This window comes from Amphibalanus amphitrite, unplaced genomic scaffold, assembly GCF_019059575.1.
Source record: "Amphibalanus amphitrite isolate SeventyFive unplaced genomic scaffold, NRLGWU_Aamphi_draft 000725F_arrow, whole genome shotgun sequence".
In the NCBI taxonomy this organism is placed as follows: domain Eukaryota; kingdom Metazoa; phylum Arthropoda; class Thecostraca; order Balanomorpha; family Balanidae; genus Amphibalanus; species Amphibalanus amphitrite.
The window spans coordinates 333297-359640 of NW_024882219.1; the positions used below are offsets into that span (position 1 = coordinate 333297).

The window sequence follows — 26344 nt, forward strand, 5'->3', positions numbered from 1 at the left end:
AGAGATGGGTTCTGTGGTAATCCGACTGTCACACTCTGATGGGGATTCAGCGCGACGGAGCGGATGCTTTTTACAACATATAAAAAGGTTCCGATATCGGTAAGATTGATCTAAAAGTAAAATTGTGTTATAATAAGGCACCACGGAAGCTGAGACAATAACAATGGCGCTTATAGGTTTAATAACGACTGGAAGTACATATAAAACCAGTAAAACGCCTTTTGGGCGAAGAACGAGCGAGCGAGATAGTGAGCCCTGCACGTGCGGAAGGGCGAGAGGGTACTTCCAACGGGCTTGTGCAAAGCACCCTTCTAACCGGTCGCTAGCGGTGTGCCAAATTTGAACGCAATCGGCCCAGCCGTTCCTGAGATCTGGAAGCGGCATTCTGCACGTGCGCACGTGCAAACGGGGTCCAAAATGACTTTTGCACGGCACCCTACTAACCGGTCCCCAACCGTGTACCAAATTTGAGCGCAATCGGCCCAGCCGTTCTCGAGATCTGGAAACGCATCCTGCACGTGCGCACGTGCAGTAGCACCCTAACCGCAACACATGGGAATGCATTGCCTGGTGGGTGCCTACCTGTATGCCAAGTTTCAGCGAAATCGCCCCAGTAATTACCGAGTTACTGAAATGGGAACAAATTTGACACATCTTATTGTTGTATTTTGCACGTGCACTGGGGGTGACCCACATGCATCGAGAGTATCCGACCTTTGGTAGAAGGGATGCAGCTACCCTATAAAAATTACCGCAAGACAATCGCTCAAGCCGCTACTGAGATATGGGCCTCTCAAAATCACTACTTTTGCAAAACTGCTTGAACACCCTTGACTTTTCACGTGGCACGTGCCACGACGGTGACTTAGATGTATCACAAGTAGTCAATTACGGGGTAGAAGGGATGGGGCTACCCAACAAAAAAGACCGCAGGCCAATCGGTCCAGCGGTTGCTGAGATATAAGCCTCTCAAAAGCGTTACAGGCCGGGCCGGGCCGGGCCGGGCCGGGCCGCTCATACTGAGATTTTTCCGTTATATTGAAAAGACTCGCTTCGCTCGCTGCGCTCGCTCGCTCGTAATAAGCATCGGCGCCATTGATAGTCAGGGCGTACGCGCATCAATAGTATGTGCGAAAGAAATATAGGTGCAACGCCACGGTATTATCGATGTAATGTCGATAGCGCAAAGAGTATTAGGAAAGTACGACCACACATCTCAAGCGCATCCTTCGAAGTTACATACGAGTACAGCAGCTTATCTCGCCCGCCAACCATGCATATGAACATTGAACATGCACACTCTCCACTACCCACCCAGCTCCATCCCCCGGCCCAGCACAGCCGTCCTCACCTGTCTGTCGGCAAACTCCCGGTCCATGATCTCGCGTCCCATGGCGGCGGCCATCAGCGAGGGCACATCCAGCGCCGACATGCCGCCGTGGCCCAGCACCGTGCGCAGGATCGGGTTACTCTCGCACCAGACCTCCTGCGGCTTCCGCTTCTTCTTCTGCAGCTCGGCCGCGGCGGCTGCTGCCGCTGCTGCCGCCGCTGCCGCCGCCGCCGGGTGCAGGGGGTGCGGCGGCGGCTGGGGCGCGGACACCTGCGGAGCCTCCACTGGTGGCGGAGGAGGAGGTGGCTGCTTGGGCTGCGCCAGCTCCGGAGAGTGCCGGTTCGAGTCGGGACAGGGCTGGCGAGGTTCAATTGTCGCCCTCTCGCCACTGCCCGTCTTCTCTGCCTCCCATCGGCCCATGTCGAGTAAACCCTTGATCTGCAGCGTCTCGGCTACCTTGATAAGCGAGGCCAGCTGCTCTTGGGCCACGTTTACCTCGCCCCGATACATGTACTCCAGCAGCGCTCGCATCTCGTGAAGACGGATATCTTTCAGGACGACAATCGGATGTGCCGTCACATGCTCCGCCAGTAGACTCTGCAAGAACGGCGAGCACGCCGCCAGTACCATCTTGTGGCACTTGATGCTGGCGCCGTCGACAGCAAGGGTGACGTCGGTGAAGGCCTCTGAGCGGAGGAGGGTCTCGAAGACGCTCAGCAGGTTACTGTGGTGGTTGTTCCACTTGAGACAGAACTGCTGGCTGGCGTCCATGGCGAGAGAGAGGTAGTCCAGCCGTCTGTGGAGACAGGAGGACGAGACTTGGGTCAGTCCGGGACTGACGGCACATTAGCAAAAGTAAAACGGAGTAAGAGTAAAGTAAACGGAGTAAACGGAGTAAGAGTAAGTAAGAGTAAAACGAAATTGACGGCACATCCAAGAGGCAGCGATAGTTCGACATCAGGCAGAATGCAAAGCCGAGATTTCCTTTGAAAAATAACTGGTAAAATATAATGAACAAGCAAAGTCCAGACTATCCAAAGATCAGGGGTGCTGAATGCCCCAATGATCGATAAACAGGTTAAAGAGCAAGGTGAACGATTTGTAAGCCGCACATGTGCTTGTGCACCCATCCGAACAGATGCCTCGCGATCCTACAGTACATAAAATAAAAGCACGACAAAAAAGACAGTTACGACTGATCGCACCGCACGACTATCGTGCTGCCCAAACACCCAATCGATCAAACCCCGTCCTCTATAAATTTCGACACAAATATACATAGCACCATTCACGTGAAGTGGCGGCGGCACACCGTAATATAAACACATAGCTCATGGCGGACATTAAAGGGACCATCCCACCTTAACATTAGTTTTGAGTTGAGATAGCCAAGTTTGCGGCCAGGCTCAGAAACCACCATTTATCCTGGTCGCAACCCCCGCAGCTTTATGGTGTTCAAGAAATTTCTTCCCTTTACTTGCAGGGTGGGACCAGCTTAGTCCCTATCTCTTAACCATTAGCGGTTTCTTGATGACGTCAGCAGTCATTTCAACGCCCGCCATTCCTTGAACCCGAGTTTTGCTGACCTTGAGCTCCCTTTTTTATCAACGTGAAATCCGTCGTCGGCGCTGAGAAAGCCTATTGCTTTTCATTTTAATTTGAATATTAGAAGATACCCACCACTGGAACTTGGACTGATATTATACCAAGGCCGAAGATGATCAAGCTGCCTGCTATATCTGGAGCTTGGTGTTCAACTTCAACATGGAATAAAAAACAAAATATCAAAGCAAACTGGATATGGTACTCCAAGTTAAAGTCCAAAGAAATTTTGAAGAGCTGACAATTGACATTAATTCTTTTCCTGCAAGGTTTCCATATGGAGATCACACCATGAAGAAATATTTTTGATGTTTACAGTTGAAAGGGGATTGATCATCCAGTTTTGACGAAAGACGCTGCTGACTGTCTTTGGAAAAGGATGTCGGCATGAGGTGCAATTGTGCTTGTGAAGTGGTTATAACTGGTCTTTTCACAGTATTAAATTAAATGTGCCATTGCAGCCAAGTGTGTTATCATGTAAGGTAAAATCAAAACTACAATGTTGGTTTTACGAGCATTGAGAAGGCTGGTAGGTAACACCTGCCTGTGCTCGTAAATCATGCTGCCAAAGTTTTCTAAATTAATTCTATCATACACTTTTGTTATCCAGAATGGTTGCACTATTGTTTGGTATCATATTATTCCATGTAAATATGGTAGCGTAAAGTCCGACCAACATGTTACCAGATTTGAAGCTGTTATGTTACCTAAGTACCTGTTTTTTACTGGCGTGGTGAATGTCATTGTCACCTGGATTTTGTTTTGAGGTGCAGACCTAGTAACTCTGACTACATGGGTTTGAAGCTATTATCTATTCTGTTTTTACTGGCCTGGTGAATGGCGACTGATGTTGTCTGTGGATGGCACTGAAACAAATTTTGAGTGTTTTGTACAGTGTTTTAATACAATGCTGAGGGCTGAAAGTTGTCTTGTTTAGAGTGGTGAAAGTTCAGGATATGCCAGCCACCATGGTGGGTCAGAGTTAAATGTGTTGCAGTCAGTTCGGCTTCGGCAAGCACACGGATGGGCATACGCATCAAGACCTGCTCTGCCATACTTTCAGCCAATTTTACCTGGGTAAGTCTTTTCTTTTTTCTGCCAAAAGCTATGACATTGTGAATTTCAGCACTGTGGCCTGTGTGTAGCTTTCAGGAAAGCAATTCTAAATAAAGCTCTGATAAAGTGCAAAATCAGCAATGCAGCCCTCTATTACATTTTCTACAACATCTTACTTGTTCCTTGCATGGAGAGAAAAATGCAATGTTATGATTTCGTTTATTCACATAATTTGACAAGCATGCAGTTACCTGCTACTATCACTGCACAAAACAGAGCAGAAAACATCAGTTGATCAAACACAAGGCATAACAGAAGTTTACAACATAGGGCTGCCGAACCTGCTTCCTCCCACCACAGTTGATGCCATTTCCTAGCCTGGCTTGATGTGAGCACTGAATAGCTGCTTTGTCTAATTACAGCTCACTACCATTCAACTTAAACTACTATCTTTAAAGTAAGAGTGAGAGCGTTCAGTGTTCATAGCAGCTCGACAGACGACAGACAACAAACATCTTGACAAACCAACCAGTATTTGATTTGGCTAATGATTTATGTGCTTGTTGTATCATGGCCAAACTACTTTAACAGCAATAATCCCTGTTTCATCTTGAGCTTGCTTTTATTTCCATTTGAACTCAGATCTTGAAACAATCATCTGAAGTGATATCAGATACTGGCTTCTGCCTTCTGTTTCTCTTGAAAGCAAGTTAAAACAACAATGATAAACTAAGGCAGGAGATGTGAGTTGTGGCAGTAGATTTTTGATTCAACATATGTCAACCTTATATTGCTTGAGACCTCTGTGACAGACAAACAAATATTTATAGTTTTTTGATAGTTTGGATTCTTGGCTTGATTTAGCAGATCAGCTGTGAACCTTGACTTTGAAATCACCGTCATGGTACCCGAACGAATCCTCGCATGACATTTCTTCGTAGCACAATTTTTCGTCCGCATTTCTTCGTCTACAAATCTTCGTCGGTGCATTTATTTGTCCCTCAATGCTTACTCTTGCATATATTTGCGTTGAAGAAGAAATGCGAGCCGTTTTTCATATACCCTGGTGCGAGACAAAGTAATGCGATAGGTACGAATAAATGCCCTGACGAAGATTTGCAGACGAAGAATTGCGATACGAAGAAATGCCATAAGAATTGTCCTGGAATCCTTTATTGGCCATCATATATTGACCTTGTTAAGATAAACGCGTCATTCGCGCAATATCTGTCGCACTTTGATACCAAACTATTGCTTCCAAATGCCGACGTAAAGAAAACCTTTATGTGACGTCATAGAAACAGCGGATTTCCCAAAAAGTAAACAAAAATAAAAGTCTTATATCTCGAAAACGGGTGAATATTTTCCGGTAAAATTTGGTAGATGTTCATTTTCGCTCTTTGTGATTCACGCTACATCACTTTTATGCCAATTCATTAACTTTTTTGAAGGTGGGAGGGTCCCTTTAACCCTCCCCGCCCGCCATTGTAGCTGTCGGGTCACTACTCTGGCCGCTAAAACGGGAAAAAAGACGAGTCAAGGAGCGTAGCTGGAGGATTGCAGAACGACCAACATCTGCAATCTTCAGCCATAGTCTATCCTTGCCAGACCCACTCGTCCATAGTGCATATCTGCACGATTTATTTGACAAGAAACTACGGGCTATAGCTACAGCCCACGAACAGAAAGGTTAGGTTTTTAAGTTTGGAGGACAAATTGGGCTCTTTCAGACGAGCAAATCGTTTATGGAAGTAGTTGCAGTGAAGCAAACTTCAGTGTCCCCGCAGCAAAGTTGGCCTGATGGGTATTTGGGACAAAAGAAGGGGCAAGGGTCTCGCATAATGTCCTAAGATAGCACCAAGAGTATGGATCAAGCCCATGAATCAAGACAGGTCCATAGATGGCTGAAAGTGAAAACACATGCCACGTAATGAACAAAACTTATTGGTTCAAGTATTATACGAAAAACAGGGTCCCGCTCCCGGTGTGAAATACATAACTGAGATTTAATTCAAAGTGCAAGTGCGAAAACAAAATGACGAAAATTTGCATATCTAGCGCATGCTGATAACGCCACTCAAATCATTTCCTAGTCACTCATATAGTAAATCTGCGCGATCCAGAACAGTCTGCTCCACATCCCATTCTTTCTCATGACAGGTGCACCGTCCGCTATCATTCCGGCCCATCACCACCATCACACCACGTCCTAAGAGACCGACCCATGTCATGTCGCAACAGCGCCGTGGGGCCACCGGGGGACATCAGCATTCGCTGCACACACCGGCGCGTCCCGGACATCATTCGCCGCCGTTCTAATTGACCGATCGGATTTTTTACTTCCCTCTCGGCGGACTGGGCGGCCGGAGATGCCGGACCGTCACCGCCGGCTGGACGGAATGCGACCGCAGTTCGCCTCATCACGCGGCCCGCTCGGCGACGAGGCTCGTTACCTCTCAGCGCTCGCGGCCCGCGCGGATGAGTCGCGTCCAGAGCTCTATCAGATCGGCGATCGACGCTGGCGTGTCGCCACTCTCCGCGAAGGTAGGTCGGCAGACGTGCCGCTGCGTCCCGTCCGCTCCACATGTCACCAGAGTGGCCAGGGAGGAGGCGACGGCTCGCGTGAGTGGGGGCTAAACCGGCTGCCGTCACCGACCGACCGACCGCAGATCACCAAGACAACTACAGGGCCAGTGTAGGAGTGAATAGTGATTGTTTATGAATGCTTTTACGATCAACGATGTGAATCGATATAATGTAATAATCAATTAGATCTTAGGCAAATTTATAATCATATTATCACATTGCTACACAGGTCACAATATTCTGCTTTCTGCCCGCGCCAACTGTGCAACCGGCCAACCCTTGCACCTAATCACACACCTCACCATTTCATCTTAGTGGGCACTGGGCCTTCCCCTATCGCCAAAATCCCTATCCCACGGTGCACTGTATCCTGTTTGTATGCGTGAGCCTAGCGTCCAGTCTGGCGTCAACAGTTCCATTTCGGTCAGTGGCGATACATCAGAGGGAGTGCCGCGGGCACCGGCGCGGCGTCAGCGGACCGATAGTCACCGGGAGAGCCCCCGGCGCCGGGAGGATTGGACGGGAAGGTTCAAATAGCTGCCGCCGAATCGGCCCGTTGTCCCCGGCAGGGTGAGAGAACGTGACTCAGGATGGGACGGAGAGAGAGAGAGAGAGAGAGAGAGAGAGAGAGAGAGGGGAGGACGCGACCATGTGCGAACCGGGAGACGTCTATAGCGCGGAAGCGGACTATATGTCGTCGAATATTTTAGTGAAAAGCAGTGCTTCGTTCGTATCTACCTGCTCATCGCAGTACCTACATTGTATACCTATTGAAGATCCTGAAATATACAGACGAGGGCACATGTGAAGAACTTCCCAAAAATTATATGAATCGTAACTCATCAGCCTGCCCACGAGTATCGCCATGTGACCGATTTGGTCCCAGATGGGCGTTTTGGTCCTCCCGTCCGCCAGTGACGCTCACACGTGCATGGCAGACGTGTCGGAGATCGGCGACCCTCCCCAGTCCCCGGTCCGAGAGGCTCCCCAGATGTGACCCTATTTGGCGATCGAGCGCAGATCTGGACCAGGCGCACCGACACAGGGGCTGTATTATTATTCGTGAGAAGGGACGAAACACTGGAGCACATGGGGCTGCTAATTCGGCACTATAGCCTTTTATCGCAAAATACATCCGATTTAGTTTGCGCAAGTTCTTTGATACTGCTTAGTGCTTATGTTCCGTTCTATGAATCGATTGTTTCCGACAAACAAACAGTGATATGGCGCCGTTATTCGTTAAATTCCCGTATAAACAGCTCCCCACGTCTGACTGAATCACAGAGCAGGGCGCAGTGGGGCGGGCGGGACAAGACAATCGGTCAGGGTCACACGTCCGGCGGCGCTGCTGGACGCGGGATAAGCCGCTAATACTCCAGCAAGCTGAGTCAAATAGCTAAAAATTGATGCATTAGCACCATTCGCCCTATAACATTCCGACCTCACTATTCGGCTAATAAAATGTCGCGTTCTCTCGTTTTGTGCATTAAAACGTCGAAATACCATGAAGCACTGTCTTATCAAAACAAACGAAAGGAATAAAAAACAGCACGGCTGAGCTAAAATTTTCCATTCTTCTGATGCGTACGAAGAAAGTCTGTGCCAATATTTACGAGGAATCAAATCAGACATCTACCAAACCTCGCTCCACGCTCTCAAACGTAAACAGACAAAAACAGTTGCCCCGATAAAATAGCGGCCAGCGGAAATCTGCGCTACATAATCGCGAGTTCTGACGTCGTTTCTAACAGGCGGAGTACAAACAGAGAGCAGATGAGAAACAGATACTACGGAACGGACAGGTCCCATGGCCCCCGAGTCTCCTTCAGCAGCCAACAGACATCACAACTAGTGGTGTCAATCGGTTACCAAAATTTCGGTATACCGATACCGAACCAATACCGATTCGGTATTCGGTATTATATACCAAAAGCATTTGGTATTTTGTCGGTATCATGAAAATCAACTACTGTCATAAAATATTTGAAAGCATTTTTGATAAACCTTCTGAACTCAAATTTGATTTTGCTAAATGACACTGGATGAAGAAAAATGGCAATCATGACACATTTCTCCCAAATGCATGATGTCCTAACAAATGGGCAAACACATCAACTGTAATATCAAATACATCAGTCTACCAATGTTAAATGGCAACTTATCAGTGTTAGCAAATTCCAATACCATGAGGATAATTACCTATCCTACAAAGAAAGCCAATGTGCAAGAAATAAACATGAATTAATGTTTAACTCACTGTATGCTGGAAAACATACTTAAACTGCCTTTCTCAAAATTTTCCAAAGCATTTATTAGCAACAAATTTGACTTTGTTTTGAGGAGTCTGTGATTGATCTTGACCTTGTCTTCCTCTCCATTTTACTGCAATGCAATTACATTATCCAAAACCCTGTTTAATACAGCACTAGCTTCACCATTATCATCTAATATTTAAGGCAGCATTTGTCACTTCATCATCACCCGTATCACCCCACAGATCTTCAACTTCGCTCAACTTCAAAAAGCCTTGTAGTGAGCGATGCTGTCATGATCCTGTGGATAATTTATTTTCTTCAATTAGTGTTCTCTTTCCTGCTCTCTCAACAGATACAGATCACTAGCAATTTTATCATAAGCACTCATAAAATATAATTGGCTTTTGGCTTGACTCGCACACAGCAGTTTCAACACTGAACACATCTAAAAACATTTCATTGTCGCAGCTGCGCCAGGTTGAGGAACCGATATAGCTCAATAATTAATTGAAAATAATTGAACAACTATGTTTTTCTGGTACTTCATTTTTCAGCAAAAGCGGCCTACAACTTTCTTGAATTAATTTTAAGATATCAAAATTTATACAAGGAATTTTCATTTAAGTGGACTTAAGCAAAAAAGAAAAGAAAAACTTTATTTTATGAAGTTTAATCACATTAATGCAAATGGCCGCCGCCTGTTAGGCCGCCATTATGGAAGAGATGACACGTGACGTGTGTCAATGCTTCCGTAAAATTATGGGACGCCGGTGAAAACAGGGCGCCGCAGGGCATTTTAGTCACGTGATATTTGGAGCTGCTCCCCCTCCGTGGGCTTTCTACATCCCAAACGTCACGTGTAAATTTCATGAACCTTGATCAAATCGCCCCAGGCGCCCTGTTTTCACCGTCGTCCAAATTATGGACATTTTACTTAGATTTCATCGCGATATCATTACAGTGGTGTCTGCTATCTATCAGTGTGCCTCGTAAGTAATTATTTATCAAGTTTTGTTGTGTTACACATTTGTTTATGAAGAAAAATTGGCTGCGTCAGTATTGTGACATCGTCACCAATCACCATGCTACTTGGGTTTAACTGTAGGTATCATGGGCTTTGTTTACATTAATGGTGTAGCCAGCCCAAGGTGTAACCCATCATTGTCAATTGGGTCACCACTTTTGGATCATGATAACACACTTAACCCTGTCTTGACCGGACTCGAAATGAATGACTTGAATTGAAAGAAGGTTTGATGGTTCAGGCATGGACAAGATTCAGGGTTCAAGTTATTTTCCTAACACCTCATGCAGTTGACTTGAATCCACATTCCAGTAAAATAACTGACCTGAATTTTTGTTAATAGGTACAAAATAAGTTATAAATGTTTTTTTTTTTGCAATGCAAATAATTAAAGAGATTGCCTGATTTGTTTTTGTTACCTTATTTCAAAGTATGAGGTGCCTTTCAAGGCTTATCATATGTCTTGAGAAAGTTTGAAGCATTTGTTTGATAATTCCCTGATTTCGGTATCTAGTCGGTATTTCCCCCTATTTCTGAAAATCGGTTCGGTTTTGGTATACTCTCAGTGGTTTTGGTCGGTATCGGTTTGGTATTGGTTTCCAAAATTTCTGAAATTGACATCACTAATCACAACCGTTCGGCTAACAATGGCCGGAACAGGCCCTCAGGCCAGGAAGGAATCAACGAGATAATCGAACACTCAAAATGGACCAATTTTTAGGACAGCGAAACATGCAAATAATGCAAGCCGTTTCGCTGGTCGAGTGAGGACCGTTGTTGCAATCACGACCAGTGGTGTTAAAAACAGCTTACTAACGGAAATTCTACCGGAACACCTTCATAAACAGAATAATGAAAGACTAGAACTTAATGCGGAACAAATCGAAGGCTAAACTAATGCCTAACCTCTTTCATCAACCTGTTTTAGGAGCGTTAAGACACGTCAAAATCGCAACAAAAGTCTTCAGTTTCACAAGCTATCTGGGAAGCTACCTTCACCTCGCTTCTCCGCGACCTAGCCGGCCACGATCCGCGGAACGGCGGATCGGCGGAATGCAGTATTTGTATGTGTGCGATGGTCCTGGCCCGGGGGCGACTACGGAGATACCTGCCTTCCTGCCCCGCCACCGGCCAGTGGACGGTGTAGACGGGACGGAATCGGGGTCAGTACGGGCGGCAGAGGCGCTCCAGAGTCGCAGATCCGTCCCGAGGGTGTATCCTTCCTGACCGATAGCGAACAGGACTGGTTCGGGTCACCGCTAATCCAGTAGAGTGGGATGCGGACTGCGACAGGCCGTTAGAGTGAGATGGTAATAAATGTGAAAAGGATGTCGTGATAAGCCACAAAATACCACAATGAATGACGAGAAGAATGTGGATCAATTCTATATTGCAAATAACTGCAACTAGGCATACATATTCGGTTACAAAAGCATGCTGTGGTCCGTTTTACGAGACATCTGATCAATTTCCTACCCATCAAACAACAGCGATTTTATAACGCATTTGAAGAATCGGTAGAATGAGTTCATTCCATTATCTCTGAATCATCCGATTCAAGAACATCCCTCTTTAGCAGTCAAGCAGGTATTCAGCATTTATGCCATTTAGGTATCATAAAAAATGAGGATACCTTTTTTCGCACAGCAAGAAAACCAAACTATAAGCAGCTTTCGAACGAAAAAAAGGCCACTGAAAACGAGCTTCAACAGGATCGTGGAAAACAAAAACTTATAGCAGAGCCAGAATATGCCAAAAGGCTAGCCAATAGTCCAATTGCATGTCTCAATTAAATGACCTGAGCTTGCACGTAGGTATAGTCGGCGGCGAATATCTCCACCACCCGACAGCAGAGCGATAAGGTCAGGTAAATTTGTTCGAGCAGTGCGGTGCACATACGTTCTGGAAAATGGATCTGTTCCTCGAAAATAATAGTGTGTCTTGCATTCATTACAGATGCCTTGGGGCAGTAAGTCACATAAAACACGCCTGAACTGCAACCTGACAATCCACTTAAAAGAGTCACCGAGCACCATAAGAAAGTGGAAATGTGCCCGTGCAAACGTTCCGTCAAGTTTATGAGGGCGCCATCCAACCAAAACGCGACGACTATACGGCATACGCGGAAGCACATTTCGCCAACTGGGTGCAGAATTGCGCCAGTTCTATCGTCCCCAGTGCAAGTCTGGGGGCCACTATGTGAGACCATGTCACGCCAGCCGGTTTTATTGCCGCATACCGGCCATGTCGAGCAGGCGACCTCAGACAGGCGACCATTGGCCGCCGCTAGCCGCCCACTGCAGCCCGGTCATGGGAGCGCCGCCATCCGGACAATGATCGCTTTGTCGCTGCGTGCGTGTCGACGCCGTTGTTTTACATCGACAGCGAGTGACCCTTCAGCGGCGGTCACCGTCCGGTCGCTCCGACCGGGTCAATCGCTGCTATTGTACCGGGCGGCAGTGCCTCCGGAAACCAAACAGCAATCAGATGCCGTACGGCGCGGCGGCGGTCGGCACTGCACTGAGAGAGGCACAGGCGTCAGCAGGGAGGTCAACACTGTTGACCTCTTGACTCAACAGGCACTTCACCGAAAGGAGATGACGGATGTCTGAACCACCAGACTAACTGTCGCCGAGACCGACTGTCGAAATGCTACTCGGGGCTAGTTTGAATTTTGTCTGGCTGCAGCCTCACCAGACCACGTCGCGTGCCACCGGCGTCGAATAAAACATACCGAGAGCCTGATACGAAGGAGACACCCAGCCAACTTGGACAGACTGCACGGCCACGTTCCAGGATTTTCGTCAACTTCGGATGTAAACTTAACTTGGCAATCTGCAGCCGGCTAACGAAAGAGAGGTGGAGAATTAACTATGCGCAGAGAATCGACACGGAAAAAGCGGGTCGCAGCGACAGACACCGGCGCCTACCCGCACATCAACTATGCAGCGGTGGCGGAAAGCCATGGCGTTCAGTGCTGTCGCAGTTTTACTGCGTGCTCAGCCGTAAAGTTTGACAGACGAGGTGCATTGGTTAAAAAACATAGAAACGGCGATATGAAGCAGGGAGAATCGACCGCAGCAGGCAACAATGTTCGACTTCTCTCTTTCGATTGTAAAAAAGAACAAGAATAGAACAGGCTATTAAATCTTAAGTGTTAAAGTGACCATCCCACCTTAAAATTAGTTTTGAGTTGAGATAACCAAATTGGGGTCCCTGGCTTGCACTTACCGGTTTCGGCACTCAGAACACCGAGAACTGCTTTAATTCGGAGATATTTAATTTCAAACTTGCGGTTTTCAGATTCTAAGGGGCTAATGCATTTGAATGCTCCCTAAGAAGTTGTGACGTCACACTGAAAACTTTTTTACACCTTCCTCGGGTGTAAACACCTCAGGAGGGTGTAGCTGAAATTCTGCGTTTTTTACCCTCGTCTGAGGTGTAATATTTACACTCAAATAAAGTGTAACAAGACACTCGCCCGGGGCGTTGACTTTGCACGTTTACACTCTCCAGGCGGATGAAAAAGGCGGGTACACTCGTGATTGACCTTTTACTGTAGTGTTACACCTAGAGCAGAACACGCCTTCCGAGTGTATATATCGATCCGATTTCGGGTGTTGTTGATTCCAGATCCCCTTCCCCTTTCCTCCCCCTTTCCCCTGCACCGGTCGCGCTCACGCTCTTTACGAAAAATAAACACCAGTATAATGTCAGAATATTTTAACGTTTATTGGACGTTCATCCGTGCAACAAGTACATGAAACGGCGAGTCCTCTGCAGATATGAACCGGGGCTAGGCGTTCGAGTCCAGCGCCTTCGAGCGCGCTCGAAAAAGATAGCGATGCTCATGATGTACATACAGCTCGTCCTGCATGTTCGCCATTGTTTGGAATTTGGCGATCTTCTCCCTTTCGACCCAAAGTGCGCCATCTGCGATGGTGGACGGTCCGTTCGTTGTCGCAGGGCCAAAAACGACCTGCTCCTCACGCATCGCGAGTAGGTGTTCGAGTTCCTTCTCTGAAACACACATGGGAAGCGAAATTACTCATACTTGCCGCTGCCAGAAAGTTTAACCCGCGCCCGGGTGGGCCTCTCAGCCAACTTCGCCATGGGGGAGGAGGCACACCAGGTTATCTAAGAAAGTAGCTAAGACGCAGACAAAAGCAACAGATACCTCGTTATAGATCGTTCAGAATCATTCAGGTCATTTTTTGATCAGGTCATTGCTGAGGTCACTGGAGGTCTCCAAACGTAAAAATTTCACGAATTTCTAGTATTAAACAAGGATGAAGCAAAAACCAATAATCCTAGTGCCATAAATATCATCAAGAGAAGCAGAGCAGAGCCAGCACCACGGCGCGCCTCATTTTTCCCATCCCTGCATTACAAATTAGCTTTGGAAATCACGCACGTCCTAATTTTTCGAGAAAAAGTATTATCTCGAAAATGCTGTCATCTACTTACCCGTTCCGGAGCAGGTGGGTCTTCCTCAATGCTCAATAGTCACACCAGCTCAGCACACTAACAACCACGTTCGTTGAAGCACAATGGCGCACTGAAACTGAAAGCCACGTGGGTGCGAGCGGCGTCACGCGCATGCGCCTTTGCCGTCCGGTACATTACACTTCAGAGCAGTGTTGAGCCAATACAAAAATGCGGCAATCGCAGATCAAGGATCCTTTGTCAATAACACAGCACACATGAAGCGCGATCATCTACACTACAGGAAGGTGTTATTCGTAAATGAACAAAAGCTAGGTGTTAAAGTTCAGAATTGCACTTCCATAAGGTGTTGTATGAGTGTGATTTGCACACCAACGAGGTGTAATTTCGCTTGGATCAGTTTCTAAGCGTAATTGCCGTGTTATAGACCTGCGTATAGTGCTCAGTCTGCTATTTACACCTTTAGGTGGTGTTAATACGGCGATGTGAGTGTAAAAATGCTTTCAGTGCAGCGAGAGCTAACGATTTCTAAATCTTATGGGGGGTGGGGGCTGGGGGCACTCCCGTTTCTCAGTGATATCTTCCAAACCGTTTAACGTATCAACACGAAACTTGTGGTATCTTCAGCGGCATCAATTTGACACCTTGTGTCCAAATTTCAACTTTAGTTTCTAGCTACCATAGTTCGGCCGAAAATGATGTCAGAGTGACGTCATGTCGGCCGATTTTTATGCAGAACATTGAACTACGGCAATCGCTCTCAAGAGCTCAGTTTTTAAGCTGGGTCTAAGCTCTTTGGGTACATGAGTGGACTTAGAATCAAAGAAGCTATCAAACTACTATCACGGATATTCAAATTTTTGGAAATTTCGAAAATGATGCATATATAATTTATAAATGGTTTCTACTTTCTAGGAAAAAAGGAATACATGTAATTGAACACCCAACGATGACCTACACTAGAAATGCATAGCCCATTATCCTAAAAAATGGCCAAGGTAGGTATAGGTACGCATTATAGTAAAATGTCACAAAAATATATTTTCAAATCCATTTTTCAGTGCGTTTTTCACATCGTACAACAATGTAAATAGCACCATCGTGTTCCTGAACTCACACTGCATCTCATAGGCGGCGGAACTGGGGGAAGGGGCACCGGGGTAGGTACTGTTCTTTGATTTTGGCATTTTAACATAAGCCCTATGGGTGTTCCACGGAAAGAATGGGACCAAAAGTCGGCAATGCCCCCCCCCCTTTGATTGAAGGTCTTCCACCGCCACTGCCGCATCTGATAGGCACCTTTGCTGTTGAAAAATTTCATTTTCAAAATTTAACCTCTTTTGACCTGAAAGTGACCTGACCTCAGGAAAATTCAGCTGAAAATGATCTCAAATGACACAGACAACATTGTTTTAGAAATATATGAGTAAAATGGACTATTAAACATGTGTCACGTGACCGATACATGATATAAAATTTCCGTGACCTAGGATGACCTTACCTCGACCTGAAAAATTAGAAGTACAGGTTCGGAACCCTCAGGGTATCTAAGGCATATATCAAGGAGTGCGTAAACCATGAGCCTGATCAGACCGGGCGGCCAGAGCCTAAATCGTGAACAAGCCAAAATGCTGATAATTTTTACTTTGACTTGACCTGTGACGTCATCGGTGACCTCGAAGTCAATGAAATTAGGTTCAGCAACGACAGTTTTTCCAGGACTATCAGACGGCGTTTGAGTGTTGACGATCGGCCCAGTAAATTCGGAGATAGGAGGGGGGCTCTGTAGAGCCCCCCTCCCCCCTACTCAGTCACTCGCGTTACGGAAAATACCCCAGTCATTCGCGGGTTAACAAGTTGCATGAGTTTTTGGATGCGCCCACACGATAGTCTCATCATTCATAAAAATGCAGCTTTTCTACCTAGGTAGTCATAAGCTCCACAAATGTGGACAGAAACAAAACAAAAATTGTGGCATCTATTTGATGCATCCCCAAACTTCAATGCTTCCGCCATGTCGAGCTCGAGCTTTCTGGTAAAGAATAGCAAGCAAATGGCAGTTGTGCGCATCTTTCTCCGGAGAGATGAATAACAAGTGGGAAAATCCTCGGAAAATACTTCCAATAAAATAGAGGAATAGGTCAAACATACTTCTTATTCAACCTTATGTTCTTTTACCAAATAACCCCTTCAAAGTCAAATTTTAAACTTAAAAAGTCCATCCCTCGGTCCAGCAAATGCACGGGTGTCAATTGTGTACATCGCTCATGTTATGCGTTCAACATCACCCGGTGCGCTACATTGTCACTGACAGTCCTAGTCAAAGCCAGATGGGGAGAGGGAAACGCCAAAATGTATGCTTAGGTGTCCGTTTCTTTTCTGTGCATCGTGATAGACGTTATGTCTAAATCGGGTCTCAGAGGGGACCGGGTCACGCTCCCCAATGGACACTGGTGTTCATGGTGACCGTTCTACAGGAGCGACCCCAGCCGGACTAAACGGGCATGGGCAAACGCCCACTTATGGTCCAATGTTGGATTCTTTCCATGCACTGACAATTGACATGCACGTTGTGACTAAAAAAATCGAAGAGACCGGTACCTACATGCGGACGCAAATGCCGACAACCGTTCTATGCCTCGGTAGCGGCCCCGTCCGGAGCTGAAGGGCGAAAGTGGGGCCAACCATCGAGGTGGCAGGCGGGACCGACTGATGGTCGGGTGTACGAGGTATTTCTTTTCGTGCATAATATTATGCGGTGAAAATAGAGTCCTTATGGAAGCATTGGTATTAAAGGGGGAAGTTCCAGTTCATTCTTCCTCCTGCATCATTCCACATTTGCACTGCAGCGTGCGGTAAAAATTCACAACGAATTGAATCAGCCTATGGAAACTGGAAAGATATATTTTTATAGGGGCCATAGAGAAACATTTACAATGCTCGCAAACAGGATCCCTATTCTGATTCATCAACGGAAGGTACGCTAGCGCTTTTCTCCTGAAACTGTTTTAGGGGTCGCCTGATAAGTAACGGAAAGAGAATCCCGTGAGAACCTTGATGAAATCACGTTAAGAGCATGCAATGTTTGGAAACAAATCACCAGTGGCAAACAGAATCTAACAGCAGGCACGAGGCATGTTGGTACTATGATGGTTGCCCGTTGCAGGAGCCCTTTCTTCGCATAAGAAACACCTACCTATTTGTAAAACAAAAACATCCCAAACGTCATAAACTGTAGGTAAAGCCGGAACAGTGGAAAGAAAATAATGCACAGCCGTAGATATTCTCACCAGGATAGGGCACGGCCCATAAGAGAGGCGTGCGACAGGTCCATGGGTGTAAAAAGGCACGTGTCATTGTGCCACCGGCCACGTGCTATCGGTTTTGAACCATCAACAAAAGCGTCCGCCGCTGAGTTATATTCACCGTCTGGAATCAAAGAGTTATCTGCTGGATAATAATCAGGGTTAGGTAGGTCAAGAGGTACTACACGTAACGTAACTCCACAACGATGAATCAGTAGGTACAATACAGACAGTGGAAGTTGCCGTCCGATTCCACCCTCCAGATTCATCTAGAAACGGTGCTAAAAACATCTCCCATCACCTGTGGTTGGATTGATTCATGCATCGCAGACCGATCATGTTGCCGCTCCGACCAGCTGAAATAGGTAAATCGGTGACGGGTCAGCAATGCAAATGTGAGCGCAAGAGCCTCACCTGTTCAGGAGAGCACGCCCGGTACGGCCTGCCGGCACGCCTTCTTCAGTCGTGTCTGCTGGAGGAGCACGCCGCTCGCCGCCGCGTGGAACGCCCCCAACGACCAACAACAACCTGCGCGAGCGTGCGCGAGCGGAGCTCGTCCAGCGCCGCGCCGCCCGGGCAATAATTTTGTCCAGCGACCGTCGCCATAGAAACAGCGCTCGCTCTGTCATCTATTGGCGGTCAGTTGTACTAGGAGTTCTCCAGCTGACCATTGTTTAGTTTTGAAAGTTACATAGAATACTAAGTAATAATCATATTACTCAATTTCTTCAGAAATGTTTTTATTTTAAACTGAATTTTGACCATATCGCAGTAAATGGTATTTTTACTCTCAGAAATAGATCTTGGTAACAGGTCCGTAAACAAGTATGGAGGTGCGCAACGCTCGTCGATTTGTATGAAATCGCATGTTAGTGGGTAAAAATCTTCTTTAATATTCTTTTAATATTTCTAGCTATTAAACGTATGTTTGGCTTTCTCACTGTCAAAAGTTTTTATTAGACATTTCTTTTGATTGGAGTCCTTGGGTGAACAAGCAGCGAAGTGGAGGCAAGTGCTTAGGTAGGTACCTACCTTGACGTATCAAATTTTTCGGGATTGTTGGCACCCTTGTAGCCCTTTCTGACTAAAAAGTTTATCAATGTTATCAAATGTTGTACCTTACAATAATGTGTAATTTAATGTGTTTGAAAATCAAGTGATTTTTAATTCAAATTCCAATGCATCAGCATTGTGTCACTTATCGAAACCGTTCATTCCGAACACAATTCAGTTGGGGAAACTATGAGGAGCCAAACAAAAATTGGATTAGCCAATCAGCGGCTGGAGTGGGCGGGGCGATGACCATATATGGTCATAAAATCAGACAACTTCATCTTTTCAATGAATTTTAGCATTCAAATGAAAAAATAAGGCATAAGAATGTTTTTTAACAACACAAGGCCTACACTCACCCGGTGCATAATTAACTGGCGGCTCTAAATCGCAGAGTTATGACACAAGGTCAATCGGTGATTGGCAAATATGGCGGATTGAAACAGACGCGCCAAAAAATGTAAGCAGTACCGTGGTTTAAAAATGTCATTATTTTTATTATTTTGTTTATGGTTTTTCTAATTGTAGTTAAGTTATTATTTTAGAATTAAATATTTTTGTTTATTGTAATTAAATTAAATCTTTTAACAATTTTCTTTCATAAAACCAGTCCATTTATTGAATGGCCAGCTAATTGTGACGCCCAGAACCTCCAGAAAAGCCGTTTTCCTATCGCCATTTTCGGGTCAATTCGCCGAATTTCATCAAATCACACTAATTCCTAGTGAAAAATGGAAGCCTTTTCTCCTCAATAAGTGGATGCGATACCGCAAGTACTGGCTTGTTATACCGTTTTTCACCCTTAGTAGCGGGAGCTGCATTTATGCCCATATATGGTCATCAAAAGTCCATTTATTGACCAATCCATTTTTTTTGCTTTCGCCTCGTAGTTTCCCCAACTGAATTGGATTAGCCTGAGCCAGGTAGTTAGGTACCCATTTAGGGTATTTAGGTACCTGTATGTACTATCTTGATCTAGTTAGGTCAAGGTAGGTGCCTACCTACATATTCATGTTAAGTGCATTATTTTATAGCCTTAGTTTTCCAACTTTTCATTAACTGATCTACCTACTAGTTATTTTTAATTAACTTTATGTATTTATGTTTTAGTTCAACAAGTTAAATTACAATGTGAAAAGAGGGCCCATCATTTATGCATGTTTGATATAGGTACATAGGCAATGCTTTTCATTAAGTTTGTCTGAAATGTTTGCTGTCCTAAGCTTCTGTCGTCTGTGACTGTAACTGAGGCCTGTATTCACCATGTTGTTTTCAGTGGCTGTGCACCGATAGTGTGTCGGACTCACTCAGTGCGTCCACAGCAGTGGTGGTAGCTTGGCGTCCCGAGCCGGCTTCGGTGAGCACTCGGTATTTTGTGCAGTCCCTGTCCCCCACTGTCCATTAGCCAACGCTTGTGTGATGTGTTTGCAGAACGGAGCCTGGCCATCGATAAACAAGACACATGACCAGGTGCTTTTCATTAAGACATTTAATCTATCTATCTATATCTATTGCATGCTTTATTTTTGTGGTGGTACAAGTGTAGTGGAAAATTGAGCAATATATTGGCATTAAGCAATAAGCTATCAACCTATTTAATCGCTCAGTGCATAAAAATTGTATTCATTATTACGGCAGATTACAGATATGAAAGATTTATTTATGCTATGCTTTATTAGTGTTGAGATGTATTCAATATGCATGCTGTGTGTAGCATGCTTTCTGGTAATCGGGTCAATCTGCATCGATTCAAGCATCCAATCTTCAAAATATCGGCTGGCATATGAGGTCACGTGTTCCGTCACCACCGTCCGTGGCTGTCGGGCCGTCATATCCCGGCCGTCAATCAGTATCAGCTGTCAGATGGCTGACAGCACGGACCTCGGTCCACTCGTACCTGCCTGTCGCCGCGCTGTGTGTGTGGCGCCCCGGTGTTGTACTCTCACGTTCGTACTGCCGCAGTTTCCGCGGCGCCGCCGCCGGCCTCGCGAACATGGCTGCGCACGGCTCGCACCAGCCCAAACGGAAGGAGATCTACAAGTTCGAGGCGCCATGGACGCTGTACAGCATGAACTGGTCGGTGCGGCCCGACAAACGTTTCAGGTGAGCCGTCATAATGTGTGGGTGCTGTCGATGGATATGCTGCAGTGGTGTGAGATCAGAAAAGAAGTGCTACTGGGTAAAGCGTCTTGGTGCCTGGAAAACGTCACTTTGTTGCAAAGTGATTGCTCAGATGAATTTAGTCGATTTTGGATTTTTGTTTTTCTCATAGATAGATAAACCTTACTAATTGCGGCGCAGTTATCGTTAACTACGCCATTTTTCAAATACCTTCGTGACTTACGATTATTTTTAGAAATGTTATTTTAGGCCATACATCTACACACAAAGCTCTGTTTAGTTCTGACCCAGTCGTGTCTTTCTGTGGCTCTCCAGGTTAGCAGTGGGCAGCTTCATCGAGGAGTACAACAACAAGGTGATGGTGGTGCAGCTGGACGAAGATGCCGGAGAATTCTCGGCACGGTCCACGTTCGAGCACCCCTACCCTACCACCAAAATCATGTGGATACCAGATGGGGTGAGTGGCAGTCTGGTAGACCTGAAAGGGGCTTTGTTTCTGACGATTCTTTGATCAATTTGACATCAGAAGCTATTGAGCAGGATAGGCGGAAGTCACCCAAATATTTGAGAAGCCGATGTCTTCCAATATTTTTTTACGGCTTTGCATCGTTTGTATCAAATGAAGTCGCACGCGGTCTTGGCTTAGACGAAATTCGATGGTCTCTTTTCTCTGGTCAGTGGTCACCTACTGATGTGCAACTTAGCCTTGCATTTCTAACAAGTCTCCAGTAATTTTATGTATCTTGTCTTAATATTGTTATTCGTTTAATTATGATACGATTGTTTGACTTGTGGTTCTACCGATTACAGAAAGGCGTCTACCCCGATCTTTTAGCCACATCTGGCGACTACCTGCGAATCTGGCGGGCCGGCGAGCCGGACACGCGGCTAGAGTGCATACTCAATAATGTAAGTGACAGGCCGGACAGACGTGCCTGCTGGCTCACCTAGCATTGCTCTTTGAAGCGGGCGCTCAGGCCATTTATGTGGGTCTTAGAAGCGTCCTTGTGGAACTCGGTGGTTGCGTAGCAAGTAGTGAGTGATTTGCGGTAAACCACGATCGTATGTTAGAAGCACATCCATCTTGAATGCTCTTCCGTCTTTCTTTCAGAACAAGAACTCGGACTTTTGCGCGCCGCTGACGTCGTTTGACTGGAACGAGGTGGATCTGAACCTGATCGGCACCTCTTCCATCGACACAACGTGCACCATCTGGGGACTGGAGACAGGTCGGTGGTCAAATGAGGTCGGTGGTCAGACGAGCTAGACACGCTGGAGAGCTGCGTGCCACTGAATTGTGGGTGTGTTGCTGTCAAGTGTGCAGTGGCTTCTATCTACCACTCTTTGTGTTTCCATTAGTCGTAGACTTCCCCTTATTTCGGTAGTAAACTTTACATGGTAATAGTTAGCCAGTGGACTGGATCGCAACATAAATTAGTCTTTCATCAAGTGATGTAAAAGTGTACGATCTTCTAAGACATCTTGGCTCGTTTCACTTGATATGGGAGCTGCCTTGTCCTCCCCGGGGCTCTCGGTCGGCTGTTCCTTACAATATAATTCCGTTTTTACCTCGCAGGTCAGGTGTTGGGCCGAACGAACCCGGTGTCAGGCCACGTCAAGACGCAGCTGATAGCCCACGACAAGGAGGTGTACGACATCGCTTTCAGCCGAGCCGGCGGCGGCAGAGACATGTTCGCCTCTGTCGGTACGAGACCGGGACGGGCGCTGGGTATCGTCCTTTGATATTGACAGTGATTTTGTCCTTCAGCCAGGCCGGCGGCGGCAGGGACATGTTCGCCTCTGTCGGTACGAGACCGGGATGGGGGCTTGGTATTTAGAGGACGTTCCTTTCACCTGGGATAGCTGTTCAGTACTGGATGTTTACCTACTTGTACCACTGTACCAAGTGAGAAATGTTATGTGGGCGTGGAATAAGGAAATGGGATATTCGACATTCCGTCAGGCCCGATTTTGGCTACATGATATTAAGATCTTGCTGATTTTAATTTGTCATTTTTTTGCGCTGTCTCTATTCTATCCCAATATGAACACCCCTCCCCCTTCTCTCTCCTCCACCCAGGCGCGGACGGCTCGGTGCGTATGTTTGACCTGCGCCACCTGGAGCACTCGACCATCATCTACGAGGATCCGCAGCACACGCCGCTGCTGCGGCTAGCCTGGAACAAACAGGAGCCCAACCTGTTAGCCACCATCGCCATGGACTCGTGTGAGGTGAGGACGTGGGACAAAGATGCGACAGCGGAGTGGCGGAGAAGAAGTTAGGATCATGGCTGTGCAAGGATGGTAGTCGTAGGGTGATACTGACTGACCAGTGGTTGGCAGTCTGTGGATGGTAGATGGCGCTGACTGCTGTGAAGCTCGAGTACGAATGGGGATCCAGGATGGTCGGCGGTAGTGTTAGTAACTAATCAAATCGGTAGCCGATTATACTCATGCGCAGATTAATAGCAATAAGGTCAGAGAGTCTATCTCCTTCATTAACACCCCGCCTCATCGCCAGGTGATCATACTGGACGTGCGGGTACCGTGCACGCCCGTGGCGCGTCTCAGTAACCACCGAGCGTGTGTGAACGGTGTGGCGTGGGCACCCCACAGCTCGTGTCACATCTGCACGGCCGGCGACGACCACCAGGCGCTCATCTGGGACATTCAGCAGGTAAATAGGCTGAGTGGATTGTGACTGAATTTGATAGGAAAGGAACTAGGAACTAGGTACGGATGACAGTGCAGGCAGGCTGTGGTAAATGATCCGTCCTGCTGATGCCTGTGCCTTTTTAGTGTGAGTTCTTATTTTAGCCTGATCATGATATGCTCGATGAGGCGGTTTTTCGACGTTTCGGTCTAGGGAAGTTGATTTTTTGTTATTTAATTGCGTCGCCTTTTTGAAGCTGTGGTCATTTATAGATGATTATTGCATTCTTGATTCCCACTCCCAGCTTGCTATCAATAAACAAAAGCACCTGTACAATGTACATCCTTATTGCACCTCCGAGCGCGTTAAAATATCAATCGCTACTCTCCTCTGACCCGGCGTCTCCCCTCCCCAGGTGCCACGCTCCATCGAGGACCCGATCCTGGCGTACACGGCAGCAGACGGCGAGATTAACGGCATCCAGTGGGGTGCCACGCAGCCCGAGTGGATCAGCATCTGCTACAGCCGGGTACTGGAGATCCTGCGCGTCTGAACGAGCCGCAGAGCCGCGGAGAGGGTATCATGTCTGAGGAGAGAGTCGCGGAGAGGATCTCTGGGTCGGAGGGAGCAAGGGCATCAGTGATGCAGCGGAGAAAGGGATCTCTCGAGTCTGAGGGAGAGGAAGAGTCTTCGAGTCTCAGCGGAGTGATTGAAAGCTTGCGACTCAAAACGGGAATTCTTCGCCCACGGAATGATTTTCTAGAACAACTGCTCTGACTGCTGACTAGTTCTCAAGAGCTCAAACTGCAAGGTTATCCCGTCATCAGAAAGCTCACCCCTTGCTGACATCTCGCGATTCTACACTCGCTGAAAAGGCATGTAGACAACCCCAGCTGCAGTTCAGAAAGCCGATTCGTGAAGCTGTTGAGAATCTCTTGCCAACTCTCGCCAGGGTGGCGTCCTAGATGGCGCTGCGTACACGGAGCTGCCACTGACGTCCTCACGGCGCTGGCCGATACCGCTGAATATCCGTTGTCTCCCACTGGAACCGGAGCATCCCGTGGGGATTCGTGGTACTCCGCTGAGTGGCCCTTGCTGAGACAATTCGGGGCGTCGACCGGCCGCTGCGGTGTGTCCGATGAGCTGTGGTCGCAGTGGCTGTCCCACTTATCACCAGACTACGCTGAACCGCCCACTTTTGAGGCTTGTGGGCCCGTGCAGCTACGTCTTGGCTCGGCCTGAATGGCACGGATGAGCTGAAGGGTCGTCTGACCACGACTATGGACTGTATGTGTGTCTGGCGTTGTCACGCTGAATACCCACCAACAAGTATGTGTCGTGAGTCGTTTCGTGCATGTGTCATGTATGCGTGTTAGCATTGTGTGTGCTGGGAGCATGTTTTATTGTTATTGTACTGTGTATCGCCGTCATTGTCAAACCGCTGCGTTATGTGTTTCTTTGACGGTGATGCAGAAGTTTCCCTCTCGTTTATGCTCGGTATTTGCTCCCTCAGATTATTCTGATAATCTCGAGGCACCATGTTCGGTGCAAAGTGGATTTTGGGCATTACTGAGAGACTTGTGCGATACTGAGATGTTTTAACGAAATTTGTCGTGTATCGGTAGGCTGTCTTTTATATTTTTCCTCTTTTATCATGTTATGACTACTTTTAATGAACTACCGGCGCGAACGACAAATTTGTAGCACGTTTTGTGTTTTTGTACAATATTGGTGCCTGGTTTCAATGTGGTGTGTGTGTGTGGGGGGGGGGGGGGGGGGGCAAATGAATTTCCCATGTGTACATGGCGTGAAGGGCCACAGTGTGTCGATTTGCTGCTTAAAATCACACAGAAGCTAGTGAGAACCAGTGAAATAATGTATTACCTGCGGCCCAGTGACCATATACGATGCTTCCAACCCAACCGGCGGCGTTCCGTCGGCTTTTATCGTGTTCTATGTAACCGGATGACTCTCTTTCTGTGCGGACAATTCAACACAGTTGTGGTATGGATTTGCGGTGCTGCTTTCGTCCTCTGTTGCGTGCTGCTCAAATGGTTTCATGCGCACTCGAAATCTCTGGATTTTGGGTATCCGGCGAGAAAAATATTGAGTACAATCCGCTTATTTAGTTTTTCATGAAATTGGTATGAATTATGTGTTGTATGAACTACTCACTGCTGGGTTACCGTTGCTCAATTAGTTCAGCTGCGTTTTCCTAGTTAACATATCGCCTCTCCAAGTGATCATGGTACTTGGCCCCCGACAATTTGTGACTGCATCGTCTGTCTGATTTTATAGCCTCACCCCCTCACTAAATCCTTCAATTTCTGGAAGGAGCATTTGCTGTATGCCATAACTCACTGCACTTTACCTCGGCGGGTCGGTTGTCTTTTCAGGCAGTACCCATCGCGTGCTGTTTGTGGTGGGATTGTGTTCGTCGCTACTTCGCGCTGTTTGGTTTGCTCTCCAACGAACTGTTTTTAACGACGATGGATGAAATATGTGGGGAGCATGCCTGCTGTGATGACCTCTGTGTCGATGGAGTGTTCTGGTTAATGGAGTCCGTGGCTCCACTCGAAATATGCTTGCCTGAGAGTAAATGTGTAATAAAAGTGTCTTTCTGAGTTTGTGTTTCGTAAGCTCATAAGAGTTTTCCAGTATCTTCATGAAGCATAGCTTCCACCGTTCCATGGAGCCGTAGATTTTGTAGGGAAATCAAAATTTGAACTGTCTTTAGATCTAAATGATGAAGCTATTGGTCGCTTTTAGGGGTTCAACGAGTTCCAAAGCCTACCAGTCCGTTTTATGACCGCAGGTGCGAGGTCCTCTCCTAGTCCTCAGCCATATGGCTCTCGAGGGTCTTTTCAACAAAGGGGGCTCCCTGAATTAAAGATCACTTGTGAATTGGGCCCC

At 46.8% G+C, this 26344-nt stretch overlaps 2 protein-coding genes across 9 annotated transcripts in view; one reads left to right on the forward strand and one right to left on the reverse strand.

Moving 5' to 3' along the window:
* Positions 1–18213, reverse strand: part of LOC122365238 (protein tramtrack, alpha isoform-like) — a 44892-nt gene extending 26679 nt beyond the window's left edge. The window contains exons 1-2 of the mRNA XM_043336244.1: positions 18019–18213; positions 1352–2126 (exon numbers count right to left, since the gene is read on the reverse strand). Of these exons, the coding sequence (XP_043192179.1) occupies positions 1352–2101 (750 nt within the window). The 5' untranslated portion in view covers positions 2102–2126; positions 18019–18213. The remainder of the gene's footprint in view (positions 1–1351; positions 2127–18018) is intronic.
* Positions 18214–18235: 22 nt separating this feature from the next.
* Positions 18236–26055, forward strand: LOC122365239 (DDB1- and CUL4-associated factor 7). Of its 8 annotated transcripts, none has more exons than XM_043336249.1 (10): positions 18236–18612; positions 20089–20127; positions 20620–20760; positions 21094–21235; positions 21589–21687; positions 21890–22007; positions 22355–22483; positions 22859–23010; positions 23300–23455; positions 23847–26055. In XM_043336249.1, exons 2-10 carry the CDS (start codon positions 20120–20122, stop codon positions 23982–23984), a joined length of 1083 nt encoding a protein of 360 aa, XP_043192184.1. In that variant the 5' UTR covers positions 18236–18612; positions 20089–20119; the 3' UTR covers positions 23985–26055. The 8 variants fall into 8 exon arrangements, with proteins under 8 accessions (XP_043192184.1, XP_043192187.1, XP_043192185.1 ...); XM_043336252.1 differs by lacking the exon at positions 20089–20127 and adding an exon at positions 19934–20014 and having other exon boundaries at positions 18393–18612; XM_043336250.1 differs by lacking the exon at positions 20089–20127 and adding an exon at positions 19934–20014 and having other exon boundaries at positions 18396–18624.
* Positions 26056–26344: the final 289 nt, after the last annotated feature.

Bases quoted from the DNA above. Each gene is read 5' to 3' on its own strand.
- LOC122365239 (XM_043336249.1), top strand. The intron at 20,761-21,093 runs GTGAGCCGTCAT...GTGGCTCTCCAG, and splicing joins CGGCCCGACAAACGTTTCAG to GTTAGCAGTGGGCAGCTTCA. The intron at 22,484-22,858 runs GTACGAGACCGG...TCCTCCACCCAG, and splicing joins AGACATGTTCGCCTCTGTCG to GCGCGGACGGCTCGGTGCGT.